Here is a 20,734-nt window from a genome sequence, read left to right as displayed (position 1 = left end):
TCATAGAGATCTGCCTGCCTCTCCCTAATCCCAAGTGCTGGGATGATTAAGGGCATGTGCTACCATAGCCAGACTTAAAATGATTATTTTTAGGGCTGGAGAGATGGTTCAGAGGTTAAGAGCACCGCCTGCTCTTCCAGAGATCCCGAGTTCAATTCCCAGCAACCACATGGTGGCTCACAACCATCTGTAATGAGATTTGGTGCTCTCTTCTGGCCTCCAGGTATAAAGCAGTCTTATACATTAAATAAATAAATAAATCCTTAACAATAATCATTATTTTAAAAAATAAAATATCCCTCTGCCAAAAACAAACAAACAAACAACAACAGCTGGGCATGGTGGTGCACACCTTTAATCCATTCTGGGAGGCAGAGGCAGGCGGATCTCTGTAAATTTTAGGCCGGCCCGGTCTACAAAGCCAGCCCAAGATAGCCAGGGCTACACAGGGAAACCATGTATTGAAAAACAAAAAATAAAATAAAATTACATTTTTTTAAACCCTCAAAGGGATTTGGTATGGCAACAGTATCCCATCTTATAAATGGGAGCGCTGCCATTTCTGTCTCTGTGGGAATGTTCCTGCCTGGCACACACAAGGTGCGCTCTGCATGGCCAGAAAAGACAGAAAGAAAACAGAATGGACCACTGAGATAGCCAACTAGTCACCCACCATCACTGTACAGGTGCCTCATTTAAGGCTCATTGCTTGCAAATTACAGTGGCAAGCCCTGGCTAATAGCGTTAGCCTGAGTTAGACCAAGCAGAGGCCAGGGCAGCTTGGGAGAGACAGGGAAAGAATCTGTTATGTCTCCCTCAAGGAGCAGCTGAGGAAGGCTGCTATTGAGGGAAGCGAATCTGATTGGCGTGAATAGAATGCTGTGACCCCCTTGTAAGGTGAGGAGGGGGTCACTCAGCTGACCCAGGCACTGGCAGAGGAGTTTGTCTGTAGAGGAAGAGCAGCAGCTGCCACCCAGAGTCAGGGGGCTGCTGCAGGGCAGGCCATCTCCTAGCTGTCTGCCTTAGTCAGTGCTGTAGGAGAAGCTGCCCTCCTGAGGTCAGCCCAGGATTTGCAGCTGTCCGTTGGTAACCAAGCCAGAGGGCTCTGTATGCAGAGCACCCTGCAAGGCCATTAGTGTGCCAAGACACAAGGCAGGCTCTTACTCTGACATCTGTGCTTGATAGGAAGAAACTAGTCACGTGAGTTAAACACTGAGAATCTAACCCATAGAAACATTTTTGTTGTTGTTGTTGTTGTTTTTCGAGACAGGGCTTCCTTGTATAGCCTTGGCTGTCCTGGACTCACTTTGTAGACCAGGCTGGGCGTGAACTCACAGCGATCCGCCAGCCTCTGCCTCCCAAGTGCTGGGATTGAAGGCGTGTGCCACCACACCCGGCTAGACAACACTTTTTAATTTTGTTTTGTTAACATTGCTTTCTTTCTGTTTTGAGACAAGGTCTCACTTTGCAGCCCTGGCTGGCCTGGAACTCAGCGATCCACCCACCTCTGCCTCCCGAGTGCTGGGATTACAGGTGAGGTGGCGTCTCACTGTATAGCCCAGAGCAACCTTGACCTCAGATCTCCTTCCTCGCTCAGCCTTGCACATGGGGGGCTGGGCAGAGAGGGGGTGTTTCTGGGTGTGCACATCACACCTGGCTTTCAACAAGGACTGCAGTGTAACAAGCTGAGGCTCCAGGCGGCACATGGGCTCATCCTGGAGACCTCACATGGACGCGAAGTGGTGCCTTGGCCTGTGGCACTCACTTCCTTTGCCCTTTCAATTCTCTCCCACAGGGGCAATGTCATCATAGAGACGAAGTTCTTTGACGATGATCTTCTTGTCAGCACATCCAGAGTGAGGCTTTTCTACATCTGAGAGGAGAGCTTGTGTGCACTTTCAAGAATTTGGAACGGGGGCAGGAGGAAGCTTTACTTTTTTCCTCCACACATTCGATTTTTGATACTTCAGCCGATTCCTTCAGCACAGAGCTCACCTGTGGCACCAGGAAACCAGCTCTGTATAGGTGGCCAGTTGGCTTTTTCTCCCAAAAATCTCCATCTTCACTGAAAAGACTAAACTCCCAGCCCCAGCCAAGGGCAGAGGACAAGCCTCGACTCCTTCCTGGTGCAAACATGGGATAAAGCCGAACCAGGAACCACCCTGCACCTGTCACCTGCCCCACCTCCTCCTTGGGCCCTACAGGCTTTCTTTGGCCTCCAGTTTTGAAAGTTTTGACCTTTCTGACCCGTTTAGTTTTTTTCCTACCACTTCTATTTCATACATCCTCATACCTTTAACTTGTAAAATAGACTATGATATTATTATTACATAATGTAATTAAAGCATTAAAATATTCCTACAGTCTTTAGCATGGCACTGCTTCCATCTCTCCTTTTCTTTCTGGGCTGTGAATTTAACTTTCTGAAGGAAGGAAGATTCCTGTTTTCACCCCAGAAGTGGACTGATGGCTTCCATCCCAGACGCCTCCACTGCTGCTTCTGGAAGTGGACGGTCAGAGGAGAGTGATGGGGAAACATTGGGCTGGGGAGAGAGGGAGAGGAAGCCAGCCTGGGAGGAGCGCAGTCCTACCTCAGTGCCTCAGGCCTGACACAGAACCACAAGGAGTGCTTTGACAGGGCCTCAACTCTAGGCCAGAGTTCACTGTCCTTTCCAAAATATCAACAATTTCAACTTAACCGGCAACCAGAATGGTAGGCCTGAGGGCCAGAGGACGCTACCTGGCTCCCTAGTTCCCACCTTCCTTCCCAGCCCTTTGCCTGTCCCTGTCCATGCTCTTGGGTGAGGAGAAGATACTGTACATTTTAGAGTGTCCCAGCACCAATTTTCTGTGACAATTCTCTTTCTCATGTTATCTTGGAAAGCTTGTTTTGTCTTTCTCATGTAGCCCAGGCTGGCCTCATGCTGGCCTAGAGCTTCAAGGATGATCTTGAACTTCTGATCCTATCTCTGCCTTCTCAGTACTGGAATTGCAGGTGTGTGGTAGCACATAGAGTGGCTTCCTGCATGCTAGAGAAGAGCTGTGTATCCTCCAACGTGAGGGGCTCAGGATGTAGCTGAGTGTGCTGGCACACACCTATATCTCCCTATCTATCTACCTACCTATCTATCTATCTGTCTGTCTCTCTCGCTCGCTCTCTCGCTCTCTCAGACACACACACACTGTAAAGTAAGGTTTCCTTTTGTCTTCTTGAAATCATATCACTTCTCCATGTCACCTATATTCTGTTTTCCTGAACCACATGTGCTCCCAGAATTCTCTCGGGGAACACTTAGAAGTGCTGGACACATGGTGGGGAAGCTAACACCTGGAAAGTTCTTTCCCGGGGTGGGCAGGCACGATGGCTTACCTCGCACACTGGAGGTGAAGGCAGGAAGAGCAGTTCAAGGTCATCCTCAGCTACATAGCGAATTTGAGGCCAGCCTGGGCTACGTGAGACCCTGGACTCAAAAGAAGACTCCTCTCCCTTCTCTCACCCAGCGTCTCTGAGAAAGACAGAAAATAATTCTATCTCTGTCATTTTTGAAGCCACCTGTCTCTCTGGGGTAGAACACATACGTTCAAGAAACAGTTCTCTGGAAACAGCAGTGGAGACACTGAGGCATGCGTGAGGTTTGAACCAAGAGAGGACAGCGGAATGCTGAGGGATTGGAAGAGAGGAGGGAGTTAGCATAGATCGTGAATGAACAGACAAAAGGAGACATTATGAGACCTGCAGGCTGGTTACAGTTCTGATGACCCCTAGGTTGATCATCTTCAGCTTTTTTTTTTTTATTTAAGACAAGGTTTCTTTGTGTAGCCTTGGCTGTCCTAGACTCGCTTTGTAGACCATGCTGGCGTCGCAGCTTTTTTTTTTTTTTTAAGGATTTCTTTTTATTGTTAATTTTATGTGTATGTGCACATGAATACAGGTGCCCACAGAGGCCAGAAGAGTCAGATTCCCCTGGAGCTAGAGTCACAGGCCTGATGGGGGTGCTGGGAATGGAACTCAGATCCTCCTCAAGAGCACTCTAATCCAGGAAGCCATCTCCCCAGCCCCAGGCGAGTGCAGACTGAGGTTGGAATTGATACCCAGTTGGCTGAAGGCCTGAGTATTTTCTAGACGCTCTCAAATTCTAGAAGAGTATCAGAGGAAACATATAGACAAAGCCTGGCACCGTATGTGGCTGCTGGTTCTCAAAAATCCGTACATACTTGCTCAGGTCCCAGAGAGTCTTACTTGAGAAGTATAGGGCATGACACTCTGCACACAGAAGCACCTCAGGCTGCGGCTGTGCTCAGAGGTGGAGCTCCAGGCTTCAGTGCTCAGCACTGCCGGAGAAAGAAAGCACCCCGGTGACCAGTGTCGACAGTCTGTCCACAACAGTAAGGCACATTAACGCAACCTTTGAACTGACGCAAGTGTACATGAGGGCATCCGCAGACAGGCCCAGGTCTCTGAGCAGACCCACTTCTGTCCTGTGCAAACTGAGGGGAATATCAGCCAATATCTTGAGCCCTTTAAAAAATTTTGGGGGGGATGAGAGGCAGAGGCAGGCAGATCTCTGAGTTTGAAGCCAGCCTGGTCTACAGAGTGAGTTCCAGGATAGCCAGAGCTACACAGTGACACTTTTGGGGGGGCAGTGGATATCTCCTAGGGTGGCCTCAACTGCATCACCCTCCAGACTCTGCCCCTCCCTTCTCACATGGTGTGGCCACCACACCCAGTAAACATTGTTTTCTTTTCTTTTTTTTTTCCTCTCTCTCTCTTTTTTTTTTTTTTTTTTTTTTTGGTTTTTGTTTTGTTTTGTTTTTCAAGACAGGACAACAAGGTGTAGCCTTGGTTGTCCTAGACTCACTTTGTAGACCAGGCCTCGAACTAATAGAGAATCGCCTGCCTTTGCCTTCCAAGTGCTGGGATCAAAGGCATGCACCACCATGCCTGGCCCCTTTTTAAGTTTTAAATATTTATTTGTGTACCAGGGTGGATGGAGGTCAAAAGATGACTTGAGTGAGTTGGATATGGCCTTCCACTATGTGGGATCCTAGGACTGAATTTAGGCTGTAGAGTTGGCAATAAACACCTTTACCTGCTGGGGGATGTCCAGGCCCTGAGTTTGGCCTGCGTGGAGAATGCCACATTCAGGCTACACTCAGAAACCATTCTATGAATCCGTAAGAGGCTGTGCTCCACACAGTTCTGCCTTTCTGCCTTGACTGGACCCCCTCAGTAGGAGGAGGTTATAACAAATGGTTTTCATAAGATGAGCATTTTCAGGAAGTGACAGATAAGACCAAAAAAGCCCTCTCCCCAGCCGACCAAATCAGTCAGTTGGTGATTGATTAGTAGGTTGGTTTTGTTTCCAAGGTGCTAGGGATGGGCCTTATGCATGCTAAGCATGTGTTCTACCATTGAGTGACAGCCTCCGGCCTAAATATACCTTTGCATATAAGAGGACTGGAGAGATGGCTTAGCAGTAATGCTCTTGCAGAGGAGCCCAGCTCCGTTCCTAGCACCTGCACTGGCTGCCTGTAGCTCCAGCTCAGGGTATCTGATGCCACTAACCTCCATAGGTACCCACACTCACATACAAAACTGAGAGGACTGCAGCAATGGCTTTATTTAGCTCTTACAAACGACCCGAGTTCGGTTCCCAGCACCCACATGGCCACTGTAGTTAGTGTCTAACTCCAGTTCCAGGAGATCCCGCACCCTCTTCTGGCCTCCCCAAGCACCAGGCACGACCATGGTGTACACATACATATGAGCAGGCAAACATTCGTGCATATTAGAACATAGCAATCTAAAAATAAGCAAGAGCCGGGCATGGTGGCGCACGCCTTTAATCCCAGCACTCGGGAGGTAGAGGCAGGCGGATCTCTGTGAGTTCGAGGCCAGCCTGGTCTACAAAGCAAGTCCAGGACAGCCGAGGCTACGCAGAGAAACCCTGTCTTGAAAAACAGAAAGAAAGAAAGAAAGAAAGAAAGAAAGAAAGAAAGAAAGGAAGGAAGGAAGGAAGGAAGGAAGGAAGGAAAAGGATGGAGGGAGGGAAGCAGGCAGGCAGGCCTTGGTTTCAGCTTTGCGTCATCTTCCTCTATATTTGAGGCTTCCTAGGAAGTGTCTACCCCAAAGCCACTACCTCCCCTCTGCCTCCCTCTGTCTCCCTCTGGTGGCTCCTCCCAGGCTTCTTGCTTCTAGGCTTCACCTGACCCTTTGCCTTCCCTGGAAATTCTTTTCTTATGGTCCAGGCACACTGCTCCTTGCTCCTTGATTGTTGTCTTCTTTGTCTTCTCCTCCTCCTTCTTCTTCCTTCAATGACTTAATTCTTGAACAATTTCATACACACATGCATGCACATGTATACACCTTCATTTTCTTCCTGCTATCTTGACCCAGTTTGCGGTGGGGGGGGAGGGATGTTGTTTATTTGTTTGTTTTGTTGTTGGGGTTTTTTTTTCCTTTCTTTCTTTCTTTCTTTTTTTTTTCCCCCAAGACAGGGTTTCTCTGTGTAGCTTTGATTGTCCTGGACTCACTCTGGAGACCAGACTGGCTTCGAACTCACAGCAATCTGCCTGTCTCTGCCTCTCAAGTCCTGGGATTAAAGGCGGGCGCCGCCGCCGCCGCCGCCACCACCACCACCTGGCTTCTTCTTCTTCTTCTTTTTTTTTTCTTAAAACGGTTTCTATGTGTAGCCTTGGCTGTCCTGGAACTCACTCTGTTGACCAGCCTCTTGACCCAATTTTTTAAAGCTGTTTTCAAAAACATACTATGTTCATTAAGCTCTAAGCCTTGACTGATTTCCTGAGCTTCAGGCAGCAGGCACCTTGCCGGATAGAGAAGCAAAGCCTCTCACCTCTTCTAGCACTTGTTCGCGACCTAGTGGCTGTTTCAAAGCTCTCAAAACACAGAGCCATGTGTGCCAGTATAATTTGGAGGCTGAGGCACGAAAACCTGAATTCAAGGCCAACCACAGCTACATAGTGAAATTGACTCAAAAAAGTCCTTTTCTTATCCAGGCGGTGATGACGCACGCCTTTAATCCCAGCGCTTGGGAGACAGAGACAGGCAGGTCTCTGTGAGTTCGAGGCCAGCCTGGCCTGCAGAGTGAGTTCCAGGACAGCCAGACCTACACAGAGAAACCATGTCTCCAAAAAAACCCAAAACAAATAAACAAACAAAAATGTCCTTTTCTGGTGGGCACGGTGGTGCACACCCTCAAACCTAGCAGTAGGAAGGTAGAGACAAGAAACCTCTGTAGTCTGAGGCTATCCTAGTCTATATAGCAAGTTCCAGGACAGCCAGGGCTACACTGAAACACTCTGTCTCAAAAAACAAGGGCTGGACAGTGGTGGCCCACGCCTTTAGTCCCAACACTAGAAGGCAGAGGCAAGTGGATTCCTGTGAGTTTGAGACCAGCCTGATCTACAGAGTGAGTTCCAGGAGAGTCAAGGCTACACAGAGAAACACTGTCTCAACAGAACAAAACAAAAATTCTATTAGTACTGCAAGATGGCTCAGCAGTTAAGAGCACTTGTTTCTTAAGTGCAGAGAACCCAAATTTGATTCCTAACACCTACATGGGGGTTCACAACCATTCCTAATTCAAGTTCTAGGGTATCTCATACCATCTTCTAATTTCTGCAGTCACTAGGTATGTATGTGGTGCACACACTCACAGACAGACAAAAGGCACACGTAAAATCTAAAATTTTTTTCAAAACTGGGGGCTGGAGTGATGGCTCAGCGTTTAAGAGCACTGTCTGCTCTTCAGAGGTCCTGAGTTCAATTCTCAGCAAGCACATGGTGGCTCACAACTATCTGTGGTGGGATCTTCTGGTGTTCATGAAGACAAAGTACTCATGTACATAAAATGCATAAATAAATATATTTTTTTAACTTCAAAACAAGCCTGATGTGGTAGCACATGCCTTTAATTCCAGCACTCAGGAGGCAGAGGCAGGCAGATCTCTCTGAGTTCGAGGCTAGCCTGGTCTACAAAGAGAGTCCAGGATAGCCAAGGCTACACAGAGAAACCCTGTCTTTAAAAAAAAAAAAAAAAATTTTTTTTTTTTTCAAAACAAATGTAGCACTGGGTGTGGTGGTGCATGCCTTTAATCCCAGCACTCAGGAAGCAGAGGCTGGTGGATCACTGTGAGTTTAAGGCCAGCCTGGTCTACAAACCGAGTACAGGACAGCCAAGATAACACAGAGAAACCCTGTCTCGAAAAACAAAACAAAACAAACAAATGTATGTGTAGTTCTAGAAAGAAGGGCACATGCCTCACACTGACAGTTTCTTGACACATGTCTACAGTCCTAGCCCTCTGGAGATAAAAGCAGGAATACTGGGAGTTCAAGGCCACCTTTGGCTATATAATGAGTTCAAGACCAGCCTGAACTACATGAGGCACTGTCTCTAAAAACAAACCAGGCAAGGCTGAAGAGACTGCTCCGTGCTTAAGAGCACTGGCTGCTCTTACAGAGGACACCGAGTCTGATTTCCAGCACTTGTGATGGTGGTTCACAAGCTTCTGTAACTTCAATTCTAGAGTGTCCGACTCCCCCTTCTGGCCATGGAGGGCATTGCATGCACAGGATGCCCAGACACATGGCAGGAAAAACATTTGTGCACATAAAAGAAAGAAAAAAAGCCAACCAAATCAACCCAGTTCCCAAGAGTTATTTCTGAACTGAGCCAGGGTTGAGGTCACACAAAGCAGTCTCTCAGTGTTCCTGGCAAACACTCTTCTAACGTAGGCTGAACAGTAGAGTAGTTCAGGTGAGTCTGTAAATAATGCTGCCGTAGACATATTTAAGTCTAGTACCTACCCCAGCAGCTCTTTTGTGCCTAAGATGGTTTCCTAATAGTGCAATTTCGTGATAAAGAGTATGGCTGTGGGGCCAATAGAGTGGCTTAGTAGGTAAAGGTGCTTGCCACCAGGCCTGATGACCTCAGTTCAATCCACAGGACCCACCAACTCTCACAGGTTCTCCTCTGACCTATACATGCATTTCTTGGCACACACACCTCCACATGTGCTTTTCTTGTTGGTGATGTTTTATTTCTGAGACTAGATTACCAAATAGCCCAGGATGGCCTGAAACTCATAGTGATCCTCCTGCTTCAGGTGTGGGATTACAGACCTGAAGCACTCTGCCCAGTATATGTGTGTGTGTGTGTGTGTGTGTGTGTGTGTGTGTGTGTGTGTGTGTACACATATATGTGTATATATGTATATATTGGACCTTAATATAGAGGGTAGAAATGCTTCCCAGCTAGGTCTCTGTTGGTTTCCAGCCTTTGCTGTCTCCCGAGCCTGCTGGTGCCAGTTACATGCCTAGCCAAGGGCACATGGGCTCTGCTCTGTGCTGAGCACAACCCCAGACTGCCTGTGACCAAAAGCCTAAAAAAGGTTCTATGCTAAACTATAGAACTAGTTCCTAAAGGAATCCGCCTCCTGCCCAGTTCAGTTCCTACTCCCTAAGCCCTGCCAAGGGTCTGCGTTTTGCAAGATCAGCTTTTTTTGGGACACCAATGTCCTTCAGTATGTTAATGGGCTCTATTGAAAAAAAAAATTAAGGTCAAATAAATTTAGAGAGCTACTTGTTAAGCTTTCTGGGAAACTCAGCACTCTTGGATATGGTTAAAGGCCCAGTGGGCCCTTTACAATGAGGAAGAAGAAGGGAAAAAACAAAACAAAACCTCTTCCTGTCACTTCAGCAATCAGGATGGCTCTCACCGCCCATTTCTCAGGTGTGCCTTCTTCAGGCAAAGACTTGAAGCTTTCCTGACAATGGGGAGGGGATTCTCTCTTATCCAGGAGTCTCTCCAAGCAACAGAGTTAGTTGAAGGACTAGGGCAGTCTCTGCAAAGCAAAAAATAATAAAGCTATGAAGTCAGTGTGCCAAAGGCTGAAGAAGAAAGGAAAGGAGCTTTAGGCAGAGGGTACAAGGTGGCCCAGCCAGATGGCCTTGGGCCATACCCTATCTATTGAGAGTGTTTTGAGAGGGACCAGAATCCTGCTAAGATATGGCCTTTGAAGGTCCTTTGCAGAGGACCTGGGTTCAGTTCCCAAGACCCACCCATATGGTGGCTCACAACTATGTGTAACTCCAGGTTCAGCGGATTCAACACCCTCTTTTGACCTCTGTGGGCACCAGGCACAAACATAACACACATACATACATAACATCCAAACAGACAAAACATTCATGCATATAAAAAACAAAAACTATAGCTGGGTAGTAGTGGCGCCTGCCCTTAACCCCAGCACTAAGGAAACGGAGCCAGGTGGACGTCTGTGAGTTTCAGGCCAGCCAGGGTCAGAGTGGGAGCCAGGCATCTGTAATCCCAGCACTCTGGGAGGCAGAGGCAGGCAGATCTCTGTGAGTCCAAGGCCAGCCTGGTCTAGAAAGCAAATCCAGGACAGCCAAGGCTACAAAGAGAAACCCTGACTCAAAACAAAAAAACAAACAAACAAAAAAAAAAAATGGAGGATGGTGGGATGGAGAGAGGGTTCACTGATTATTGATTTACATATTTATATACATTGTGTTCTGCCTCCATGTATGTCTCTGTGTCAGTTCCACTAGACAGTTGTGAACTGCCATGTGGGTGCTGGGAGTTGAACCTGGCTCCTTTGCAAGAGCAGCCGTGTTCTTAACCACTGAGCCATCCCTCCAGGCTGGGTTCCAGTGGTTTCTAAGTGTATGAATGCTCATGTCGGCCTGTACACCTGCAGGCCAGAAGAGGGCGTCAGATCTTTTTACACATGGTCATGAGGCACCATGTGCTTGCTGGAAATTGAACTCAGGACCTCTGGAAGAGCAGCCAGTGCTCTTAACCACTGAGCAATCTCACCAGCCCCAATAAATAAATATGACTATTTAAGGCTGGCTAGATTGCTCAGTGGCAAAGGCACTTGTGGCCAAAACTGTGGCCCTGAGTTTGACCCAGAAGCCACATGGTGGAAGGAAAGAACCAAGTTCTGCTCTCCACACGACCACACCTTTGAACATCAACCTCTTGTGATAGTGACTGTACCTACTTTACCTGTCTGTGCTCCCGCGGTCCAGGAGCCATGTTAGCCAGAAAAGGCAGGACTGCCAGCCAGAGAAAAGACGGCCTCCACTTTATCTTTGTGTTGCCTCTTTCTCAAGCAGCCTCTGTCAGTCTGAAGGTCAGCTCTGAACCATTAAGCTAAAGAGAAGTGACTGGTTTGTGTAATTGGGACTGTCTAGCTTCAGACAAGCTGAGCTGTGCAGTTCGAGCATGTCATCAGAGCTTGGTCCTTGGTCTCTCTATTCAGTTCTGCTCCACTACAGGGCCTTCTGTCCCAGCCTCTTGGCCCACTGTCTGAGACTCCAAAACCAAATGTCTCTCCCCTTCCCAGCTACTTGGAGGTTTTTGTTTGGTCGGTTTTGGTTTTTCTTTTCTTTCTTTTTCTTATTTTTATTTTTATTTATTTATTTATTTTTGGTTTTTCAAGACAAGGTTTCTCTGTGTAGCCTTGGCTGTCCTGGACTTGCTGTGTATACCAGGCTAGCCTTGAACTCATAGCAATCCACCTGCCTCTGCCTCCTGAGTGCTGGGATTGAAGGTGTGCACCACCGCCGCCCAGCCCGGTTTTGGTTTTTCAAGACAGGGTTTCTCTGTGTAGCCTTGGTGTCCTGGACTCACTTTGTAGACCAGGCTGGCCTCAAACTCACAGAGATCCACCTGCCTCTGCCTCCCAAGTGCTGGGATTACAGGTGTGCGCCACCACTGCCCAGCTAAAAATAGATATTTTTAAAGAAAGAATAGAATAAAAATAATTGTTTAAAAATAAGTAAGTTGCTTCTGGAGAGATGGCTTAGACCACTGGCTGCTCTTCCAGAAGTCAGGGTTGGATTCCCAGAACCCACATGTCAGCTCACAAGCATCTGTAACTCCAGTTCTGGGGGAATCTGATACCCTCTTCTGGACTGTGTAGGTACCCCAGACACATAGTGCCTAAACATACATACAGGCAAAACATCCATATCCATAATATAATTTAAAAAAAATTTTTTTTGGTTTTTTGAGACAAGATCTCTCTGTGTTAGCCTTGGCTTTCCTGGACTCATTTTGTAGACCAGGCTGGCCTCGAACTCACAGTGATCCACCTGCCTCTGCCTCCCGAGTGCTGGGATTAAAGGTGCGCCACCACGCCCAGAGAGCCCTCCCAGCCCTTGGGAGGCAGAGGCAGGTGGATTGCTGTAAGTCTGAGGCCAGCCCGGTCTACAAAAGTGAGTCTTAGACAGTCAAGGCTACACAGAGAAACCCTGTCTCGAAAAACAAGAAACAAACAAAATAAAATAATTATTATTATTATTATTATTTAATTAAAAACCTAGGGCTCAGTTGGGCGTGGTGGCACATGCCTTTAATCCCAGCACTTGGGAGGCAGAGGCAGGATGGTCACTGTGAGTTCCAGAGTAGCCTGATCAACAGAGTGAGTCCAGGACAGCCACAGCCTCAAAACAAAGCAAACAACAACAACAACAACAACCCAACAACCCAGGGTTCCCTCTGATTGGGCAGCTTGGGATATGTGGTAATGTTGAACCACTCAGTGCAGCCAGGACCAAGTCTAATGCTCTACCTCAGTCTGGCCTGAGAGTTATAAGAGGAACATTCTCCAGGAGGGAAAGCAAACACACTATTTCAGGTGGTTATCACCAAAAGGATGGAGGAGTGTCTCAAGTGACCAGCTGGCACTCCTTGTTACTATGGGAGCAGCTTTGATGAAGAGCCTCTGGGCATGCATGCTCCAAGCTGGGTCCCTTATGCTAAGAACTTTATGGAATCCACACAAGCTCCAGCTGGCGGCATTTTCTCCAAGTAATGTGCTACATACCATTTGCCCAGTAGATGAGCAGTGGGCCAGGTGGCCTTAAACCCTTTGAGCTATTTCCCAAGCTAAGCATCCATAGTTTCCTACAAAGTCAATCAAAGCTAAGGTATCCAGAGAGGAGGGTGGTCTCGGGTGACAGCCTTGCACCTTTCCCTGGCTGGTCCTGTCCTTTTGGTGAAAACAAGCTGGTCATCATGCAAAACTGGAGCACACTTGTAACAGGACTTGGCTGGTGTGTATGTTTGTTGGAGGAGATCAGGCCTGTGAGACCAGACCAGGCTGAGAGAAGCCCCCAATAAAGCTGGGGATAGGCCTTCTGTCACCAGGAAAAAAAAGAATTTCAACAGGAGGGGACCACAGAGAGGTCAGAAGCCTGAGGCAAGCAAGGCTGCCTCATTTCTAGGACACAGACATTGACAACCCGCACAAAGCTGGAGTGGCCCCAGGAGGGCGCTGTGCGCATGCACCATCCAGTGAGCTGACAACAGGGCATGTAGCTGCAATGCTGGTCCTTTTGTTTTGGTTTGGTTTGGTTTTTTGAGACAGGTTTTCTCTGTATAGCCTTTGCTGTCCTGGAGTCGCTTTGTAGACCAGGCTGGCCTTGAACTCACAGAGAGTAATGCAGGTCCTTGAGGGCAGCCCAGGACTCAGTTATGGACTCAGGAGACACCATAACACCAGAACCTCTTGGGACCTCAGCTCTGCCTCTGTGAAGGTCTCCCCTCCAGACAAAAAAGGACTAGGTCCTTGGGATGAGACATTAGCTGCCCTGAGGTGATGGCATGGGAAATGACACTGACTCTACATTTACTAGGGTTCCAGCAAGAGAGGTAGGCAAGTCTAAGGGAAAGGACCGATCCACCTCTCCTGGACCCAGTCCTCTGAAGGACTAACAGATCCTGCAAGCACCTGTCCTGTGACCACCAGAGGGCGCCCTTTGCTCAAGAATCTTCCAGAGTCCTTTCCTGGGCATTGGCAATGGCAGCTGCAGGATCTTGGTGACCCTGAACCACGTGGAAAGGTCCCCAAGCAGTGGTTAATTGTGCGTGCGGTAGGCTGGAGACGAGGAGAAAAGATACTCCATTAAGGGTGGTAGTTCCCACAACTAACCTCTAGAGAAATGAGGACTCAACTGCTGGAATAGGATGCAGGCTCAGTGTACATCTGGGTCAGGGAACTAGGAAGTCACTATTGTCTACATTCTCCAGAAGACAAGATTGAGGCTCCAGCAAGACTCGCTCACTGGCTCCCTATTAACATGGCTCCCAGGTCTATTCTGTCTACAGCCTCAGAGAAAAGGGTTAGCTGCTCCCAGCTTCATGCACAGATGTTACAAGTGGAGCTCACAGCCTTTCACCTGATTTGTTTTGTTTTGTAGACAGGGTTTCTTGTGTAGACTAGGCTGGCCTGTCTCTGCTGGGATTAACGGCGTGCTGCACCCACCCAGCCCCCTTCGCCTGCTTTAGAAACCTCCCCTTCCTAGACTCTGGGTTTGGGAATATCCCACAACTGACCAACTGTCCTGAGATGAGGTGGCTGACTTTAGTTTCTTTCCTGGAGGAGGCAGCATAGAGATGAAGACTGGGCACACAGTTCCACCGAGGCGTCAGTGGCCTGGAGTCTGAGCAGCCCAGCCAATGAGCAGCTCAGTTACCTCAGCACAGGATGTCTTCTCAGGCTGCAGTAGTGCTTCAGGGGCAGGCCTTACAGGTCCTTCTCTCCAGATGCCTTGTGCGGACCCACTTCTCTCCCTCCATCCCCCTTAACTCCAGCCCTTCTGTATCTCCCAGCCTTGCTTATCCATGAGCATGGTTTTTCTTATCTCTTCAGGTTTTTTTTTTTTTTTTTGGTTTTTCGAGACAGGGTCTCTCTGTGTGGCCTTGGCTGTCCTGGACTTGCTTTGTAGTCCAGGCTGGCCTCGAACTCACAGCGATCCACCTGCCTCTGCCTCCGGAGTGCTGGGATTAAAGGAGTGAGCCACCACGCCCAGCTTCTCTTCAGTTTTTTGAGATAGGTTTCTCTGTGTAGCCCAGGCTGGCCTTGAGTTCAAGAGATCTGCCTGCCTCTGCCTTCCAAGTGCTGTGATTACAGGCGAGCTACCACCTTGCCTGTTTCCTCTTTAGCAGGACGTCAGGGGTCTGAGCCACTAAGGGTTTCTTACAGCTTTTGCTGTCCAGGAACTCTGAACAGGCTACCCTTCAACTCCCTAGTAAAGACATGCTACCAAAGAATTTTAAATGAGTGCCCTGGTTTGCAGCTTATCTGCCCGTGTAGGAGGCGGGGAGTTGAGGTATAATCCTTTTGGGGGGAGGTCAAGGAACTCATAGCCCCAACTAGCTATGTAATGGAGTCCTTACTTCTCAAAGGCTGTGGCCTCTCCATGCCCTCCCCCAACTGCAAATTAGGAAAGCTCATTGTCCTCAGCCTCTACGCACCTTTAAATTACTTTTTAATGCTTCAGTGATTCACACCCCAAGGGCACAGCAACTCTTGGGCTCCCAACTCCTCAGGCACCCCCTACAGGATGCTCCGCAACTAACCTAAAAAAAGCCAGTCCTAGAACATAAACACTTACGACCTAGGGGCTTAACTAGCAAGTACCATGAGCCAACACTAGGAGGAGCCACTACTGTATTACCAGGACAAGGCCAGAAGACAACTGGCCATAGGGCTCCTCATTTGGGCTGTCACTAACGAGGGCTCCATATCCAGCATGTTTTTCCCAGTCCACACCCCGCAATTGGCCTGAGTCCAAGTCCCAGGAAGATGTCGGAACCACAGTAGGAAAGTTCGGAACCCATAGAACCTCACCATTTCCTGGCCAGGCTTTACCTGAAGCTTCATCCAAACCTTCTACTGGAAGGAAGTCAAGGTTAACCTCCAACCCAACTCTAAAACTAACCTCTCTCTCAGAAAAACCAGGTAGGAAACAAGTATGACCACTCAGGCTTGAGGGACAGAGGACTCAGTCTTAATAGAGCTAACAGAAAAAACAGGCTTTGAGACACCATTGTTAGAACAACTCAGCAAAATAAAATTCCGGTTTATTGTTGGACATTGTTTCACACATACATCAAACAGGCCAAAAAAAATAATAAACAGCAACTTCATAGACAAAAAAAAAGGGAAAAGAAATCTTTTATCTTTGGCCTTTTTAACCATCCCATACAAACCAACTACTTATAGTACAGCTAAGTACATACACAAAAAAAGTTACTGGAATGCTCGGATAAGATTGTTTTTTTGTTGTTGTTTTTGCTTTTTTTTTTTACAAGGTTTTTTTTTTCTCCTTTGAGATTATAATGAACATGGTCACACCACAAGTAAAGTCAGAAGTTGGACAGAGAACGCTCTGAAGGCTGGTTTGGTCACCCGTTATCATTAAAAATGGCTGACCCCTAATATGTACAAAAATATAAAATGTAAATAAAAAATACAAACAAATTTTCCTTTTAAAGTATTTTTAAGAAAAAAAGCAGGGCCTGGGACGTTTTGGTTTTTTTTTTCCTCCTCTGCTGCAAATTCATGTCGTGCTTTTGGTGGGGTGGTGGAGAGCGCATGTCATCTGTGGGTGGCACTGCCCGCTGTGGGGTGGGCGGGGCCTGCTTCTCTACTCGAGGGTGACCACGTTTAAATTCTGAGACGGGAAGTGGAGGGTGAATAGGTCACGGTGGCCTTAAGTTTAGCTTTTCCTTTTTGCTGTCTAGTCATCCTCCTCAGTCTTCTGCTTCTTGGTGTCAACATCATCATCCTGCACAGAGAACAACAGCCCTGTCACTCCAGGATCCAGGGCAGAGAAGGAAGAACTAGGCCCAGAATCCCAGGTCCTTCCCTCCCAATCTCGCAGGAAAGCAGAGCAGGGATGCCCCCACTCAGAATCCTTTGCCAGAAGCTTTGGCACCTCAGAAAAGGTACCACACACATTCTAAACCCTAAGATAAGACCCACCTCATCATCTTCAGCTACCCGCTTGCCCGTAGGAGCCTCAGCTTCCTCATCTTCATCTCCATCCTCTTCCTCACCTGGAGAACCAAGGACCACATAAACCATTGTCCACCATCATTGACCCTGACCTGTTTGTGATACCCACCAAAGCAGAACAGCAGAACTGTGACTGAGCGAACTGTCCAGCAGGAGTGCTAGACTTTAGTCAGGCCCTGAGCTCCATTGGTACACTGCAGTTAGACGTGGTCCACTTCCCAGAAACCCGACCTCTCTCCCCTTCTGGCAGCAAAGGCCAGGGAAAGAACCTGAGAACACAGGGCTACTCACCGTCACCTTCTTCCTCCTCCTCCTCTTCCTCCCCACCTTCTTCCTCTTCTTCATCTACCTCATTGTCAGCCTCCTCCTGCTCCCCATTTTCGTCATTCTGCTTGACAAAAAAACACCTGCTTTTAGCCACCTCCAAAGCAGGACTGCGTGCCTAAGTGCACCTTGCCGCTAGCCAAAAGAAATGCCCACACACTTCCTGAAATTTGAGGAGTTAGAGGTTCCTTGCCTGATCTCCACACCCTTCACCATCCTAAACTCAGCTGAAAATTAAGAGTAGAAACTGGGAACAGAAGCCCCAGCTAGCAGGACACTCACAGCATTCCCATTGGCAGGTGCGTCTCTTCCATTTTCTGCCTCCTCCACAACTTCCTTCTTCTCCTTCAAGTCCTTCAGAAGGAAGAGGAAACCCATTAGTCTTCAAAACAATCCACTGCGGCGGCCATCAGCCAAAGTGCTGAGAATTAGAGCAGATCCATACACTAAGGTTGGGGAGTCACCGACTACCCTAAGGGAAGTCAGAGGAATGTGCCATAGTAAACACTCAAAGCCACTGGTCCAGCTCCTACGACTTCCATATTCTAGTCACACTTTAAACAAGGTGGATTCAGGCGCCCAACGCAAGCTTCTAGCTACCATATGGCACCAACAGCTACAAACCCGCTAGTCCGGGCAGACAAGCTTGGGAACTGTCGCACTCACCTGCACGCGCCCTTCGCCGCCTCTTTCCAGCTAGAGGGAGCTCCACCCCTCAGAAACCCTTCTTGGAAGGCGGTGGCTGTGTGCCATGCCATAAATAAATAAGGTAGTGGAGGGAGGAGCCTGTCGGTGGAGAGCGCTCTGGGATGGGAGAATTGGATAGGGAAAGGGAGGGCGCCTGGGCCAAACACTATCAAGGCACACCAGCCAGCCGTAGCCCAACAAGTATCTAGCTGGCACTCCGGAAAACTGCAGCTTTGGGGCCGAACCGTTCGGTAACTTTTTCCACTCCGTGGCTGAATCGGTCACCCACCTGGGGCGCAAGCAAATGGCGCCGCTAAGCCGCGGTGTCCAGCTTTTGGGCCACCTGCCGGCGTTGGCGGGTTCGCGCCCACCAGAGGCCTCCCTAGGACCCCGAGGCGTCCGCTCCCGCCCCCTGGCGGCCAAAGCCCGGGGGAGTCAGTGGGGGCGGGGTGGCAGCGGCGCGCAGGCGCACAACTCACCCAGCGAACTACGCGCGCGAGCCTCGGCACGCACCGCGCGCAAGGAGCACGTGGCCCGGGGCGCCGAGTGCGCCCTGTGCCCTGGAGACCCGAGGTACGCACAGGTCTGAGAGTGCGAGGGTTACTCGCTGTACAGCTCACTTCGTGACGCCCCCTGTGGTCGCCACCGTGAGGGTCCACGCGTAGCTTCCGCCTCTAGTTTTGGCGCGCAAAGTCCCGAGGGAGGCCACTGGGGATTCGGAGCCCCTCAGCTCCGAGCCTCGAGATCGTCGGGGGCGCACTCCCCAGAAGCGTCTAGCCTCGCGGGAATTCACCTTGGAGAGAGACTCCCGCCGAGGCTCGCGTTGCGGGGGGAGGGCACCATGCCGGCTGGCAGGTCAGTCTACAGGGACCCCCGGGCACCGCTCCAGAGTGCGCTCTGGGTCCTCTCGACACGGGGCCGCGCCGGCTAAGATGATGCCGGGGCCACCCGCGCGTTCCAAGAGACACCAAGGTGACTCACGCGACTGCCCACTGCAGGGCGAGCGGGGCGCGAACGGCGATTTATTTGAGAACAAGGCAGCCCGTCCCGTCCGCGGAGCTCGAGGGCGGAGACGCTCCGCTGGGCGAGCCGCCGCCTCAGAGGTCTCGGAAACCAGCACCCCGACTTTGCGCGGGCGACCGGACGGCCGCGTCTGCGAGCCCTTGCTGAGTAGCCGCGGGGGGCGCCCCTGGCCGCTCCGGCGTGCCGCCGCTTCACTTTCTGTTTCCTCCCCCTCAAGCGCGTGGGCTCGCCGCCCGGGGCCCAGACACCGCCAGCCATGAACGCCACTGGAACCAGGTCTCCGCCGCCGGGAGCTCACACTCCACGGCCAACCCACGACCCACCCGGGGATGTGGAAGGAGACCTTTAGAATCCTCGGGAAGGTTCCCACGGCGCGGCGCGCCGCCCCATCCGCGTCATTCCGGGTCGCTCCGGATAACCCGCTGTCGGCCCCGTTACAGGGCGCGAGAAACCCGGGCGCCTAACAAAGAGCAGCGCGGCCGGCGGCGCCCGCAGCACCGCTGCATACGCGCCCCCCACACTTCCGACGCGCCGGAGTTTCAAAGTTATTTCCGTGCGCCGCGACCCCCCCAAGGCCAGCCCCGCCACCACGAACCACTGGCGAGCAAGTTCCGTGGGTTTGTGGGTCGGCCCTCCCTGTTTTCGCCCCGAGGTCCGCGTCGACCCCCCAAGGCCGTCGGCCCGCTCCCGACGGCGGCACGAATGCCCGCGCCGCTTCGCGCCCCCTCCCCCGCACACAAAAGAGTGGGTGCCCGGGGGCCGTCGCGCTACTGGAGGGCGGTGAGGTCCTCGCGGGAAGCCTGCACGGCGTGTTCCGCCAAACCCGGCCCGCCACGCGCCCCAACACTGCCCGGGGCGACGGCGCGGAGACCCCCGAGGGGGCGGGCGGCCATCCCAGCCTCACCTTGGTGGTGATCTCAGAGCTGGTGTCCACTGCCGCGTCTGACATGGTGGGGCACGCCGGTGGTCCGAGATGCAGCGGAAGAGAAAAAGAAACCGAGTTCGAGGACTCTGGCGAGAAAGCTGCCGGAGCCCGCGGTGGAGGAGAAGGAGGAGGCGGGAGACGAAGGCGGCTGCAGCGAGCGCGGAGCAGGACCCGGGAACAATGCAAAGATGGCTTTTCAAGCAGCCAGTGGAGGACTCACGCGGCGCCAGAACCTTTAATATAGATTAGTGGGCGGTGCTCAGCCACCCTAGCCCCCACGCTATTGGCTGAGTACAGGGAGCGGGCGTTTTCTCATTGGCTCGATTCCGAACAATGGGCAAGTGAGCTTAAAGCGGCAGTGCCTCGGCTCGGCGCGCGCGCTGCGCAGTTCCCCCGCCCCCTCCCCCTGCCGCCGCACTGTCATTCAGAGTCTTGAATTTGTTGGGTCTCTGGGACGCGGAGGAGAGGGCTCGCGCGCGCTCCCGCCGCTGTTTTTGCTAAGGATTCTGACGCAGAAAACCGAAGCGCGGCAAAGCCGCGCGCCCAGCCCCGGTCCTCCCCCTCCCTCGCGACTGCTTGGAAGGAGGCGGGGGAGCAGAGAGGGAAGAAGAGGCGGGGAGGGGGGCAGGAGCACGGCCCGCGAGGGGGAGGGGAGGGCGAATGCTGGGCGGCGCTAGCCTCGGGCGGTGCCCCGAGTGGTTCCCGCGCCCACGAGCGGCCCGCACCTTCGTCCAAGACTTTTCCCAGTCTAAGTGGACGTGAACCCACCACGGGCACGCTGACTCTCGCGTCTGCCGCCGCCCCCCGCACCCTCCTTTCCCGCCGCCTCGACTGCACTAGGCAGTGATCCCCGTCGCCCAGCACCGGGCCCCGCCGTCCAGGGCCAGCTGATACGTGGGCGTCGCGCCAAGCACACAC

General features: G+C 50.9%; 2 protein-coding genes across 2 annotated transcripts in view; one reads left to right on the top strand and one right to left on the bottom strand.

Annotated features, from left to right (window-relative positions):
* The window catches only part of Pde6d (phosphodiesterase 6D), a 42,609-nt gene extending 40,224 nt beyond the window's left edge, over positions 1 to 2,385 (top strand). Inside the window, exon 5 of the mRNA XM_051154250.1 lies at positions 1,796 to 2,385. Coding sequence (XP_051010207.1) covers positions 1,796 to 1,877 — 82 coding nt within the window. The 3' untranslated portion in view covers positions 1,878 to 2,385. The remainder of the gene's footprint in view (positions 1 to 1,795) is intronic.
* A 13,501-nt stretch (positions 2,386 to 15,886) lies between these two features.
* On the bottom strand, positions 15,887 to 20,045 carry Ptma (prothymosin alpha). Its single transcript, XM_051154252.1, has 5 exons — positions 19,796 to 20,045; positions 17,464 to 17,535; positions 17,149 to 17,248; positions 16,825 to 16,898; positions 15,887 to 16,627 (listed from the first exon to the last, which is right to left on the bottom strand). Exons 1-5 carry the CDS (start codon positions 19,838 to 19,840, stop codon positions 16,580 to 16,582), a joined length of 339 nt encoding a protein of 112 aa, XP_051010209.1. The 5' UTR covers positions 19,841 to 20,045; the 3' UTR covers positions 15,887 to 16,579.
* Positions 20,046 to 20,734: the final 689 nt, after the last annotated feature.

The sequence above is a fragment of the Acomys russatus genome, chromosome 12, assembly GCF_903995435.1.
Source record: "Acomys russatus chromosome 12, mAcoRus1.1, whole genome shotgun sequence".
Lineage (NCBI taxonomy): Eukaryota > Metazoa > Chordata > Mammalia > Rodentia > Muridae > Acomys > Acomys russatus.
Note: the sequence above shows the minus strand (reverse complement) of the source record. Positions and strands in the feature narration are given on the sequence as shown.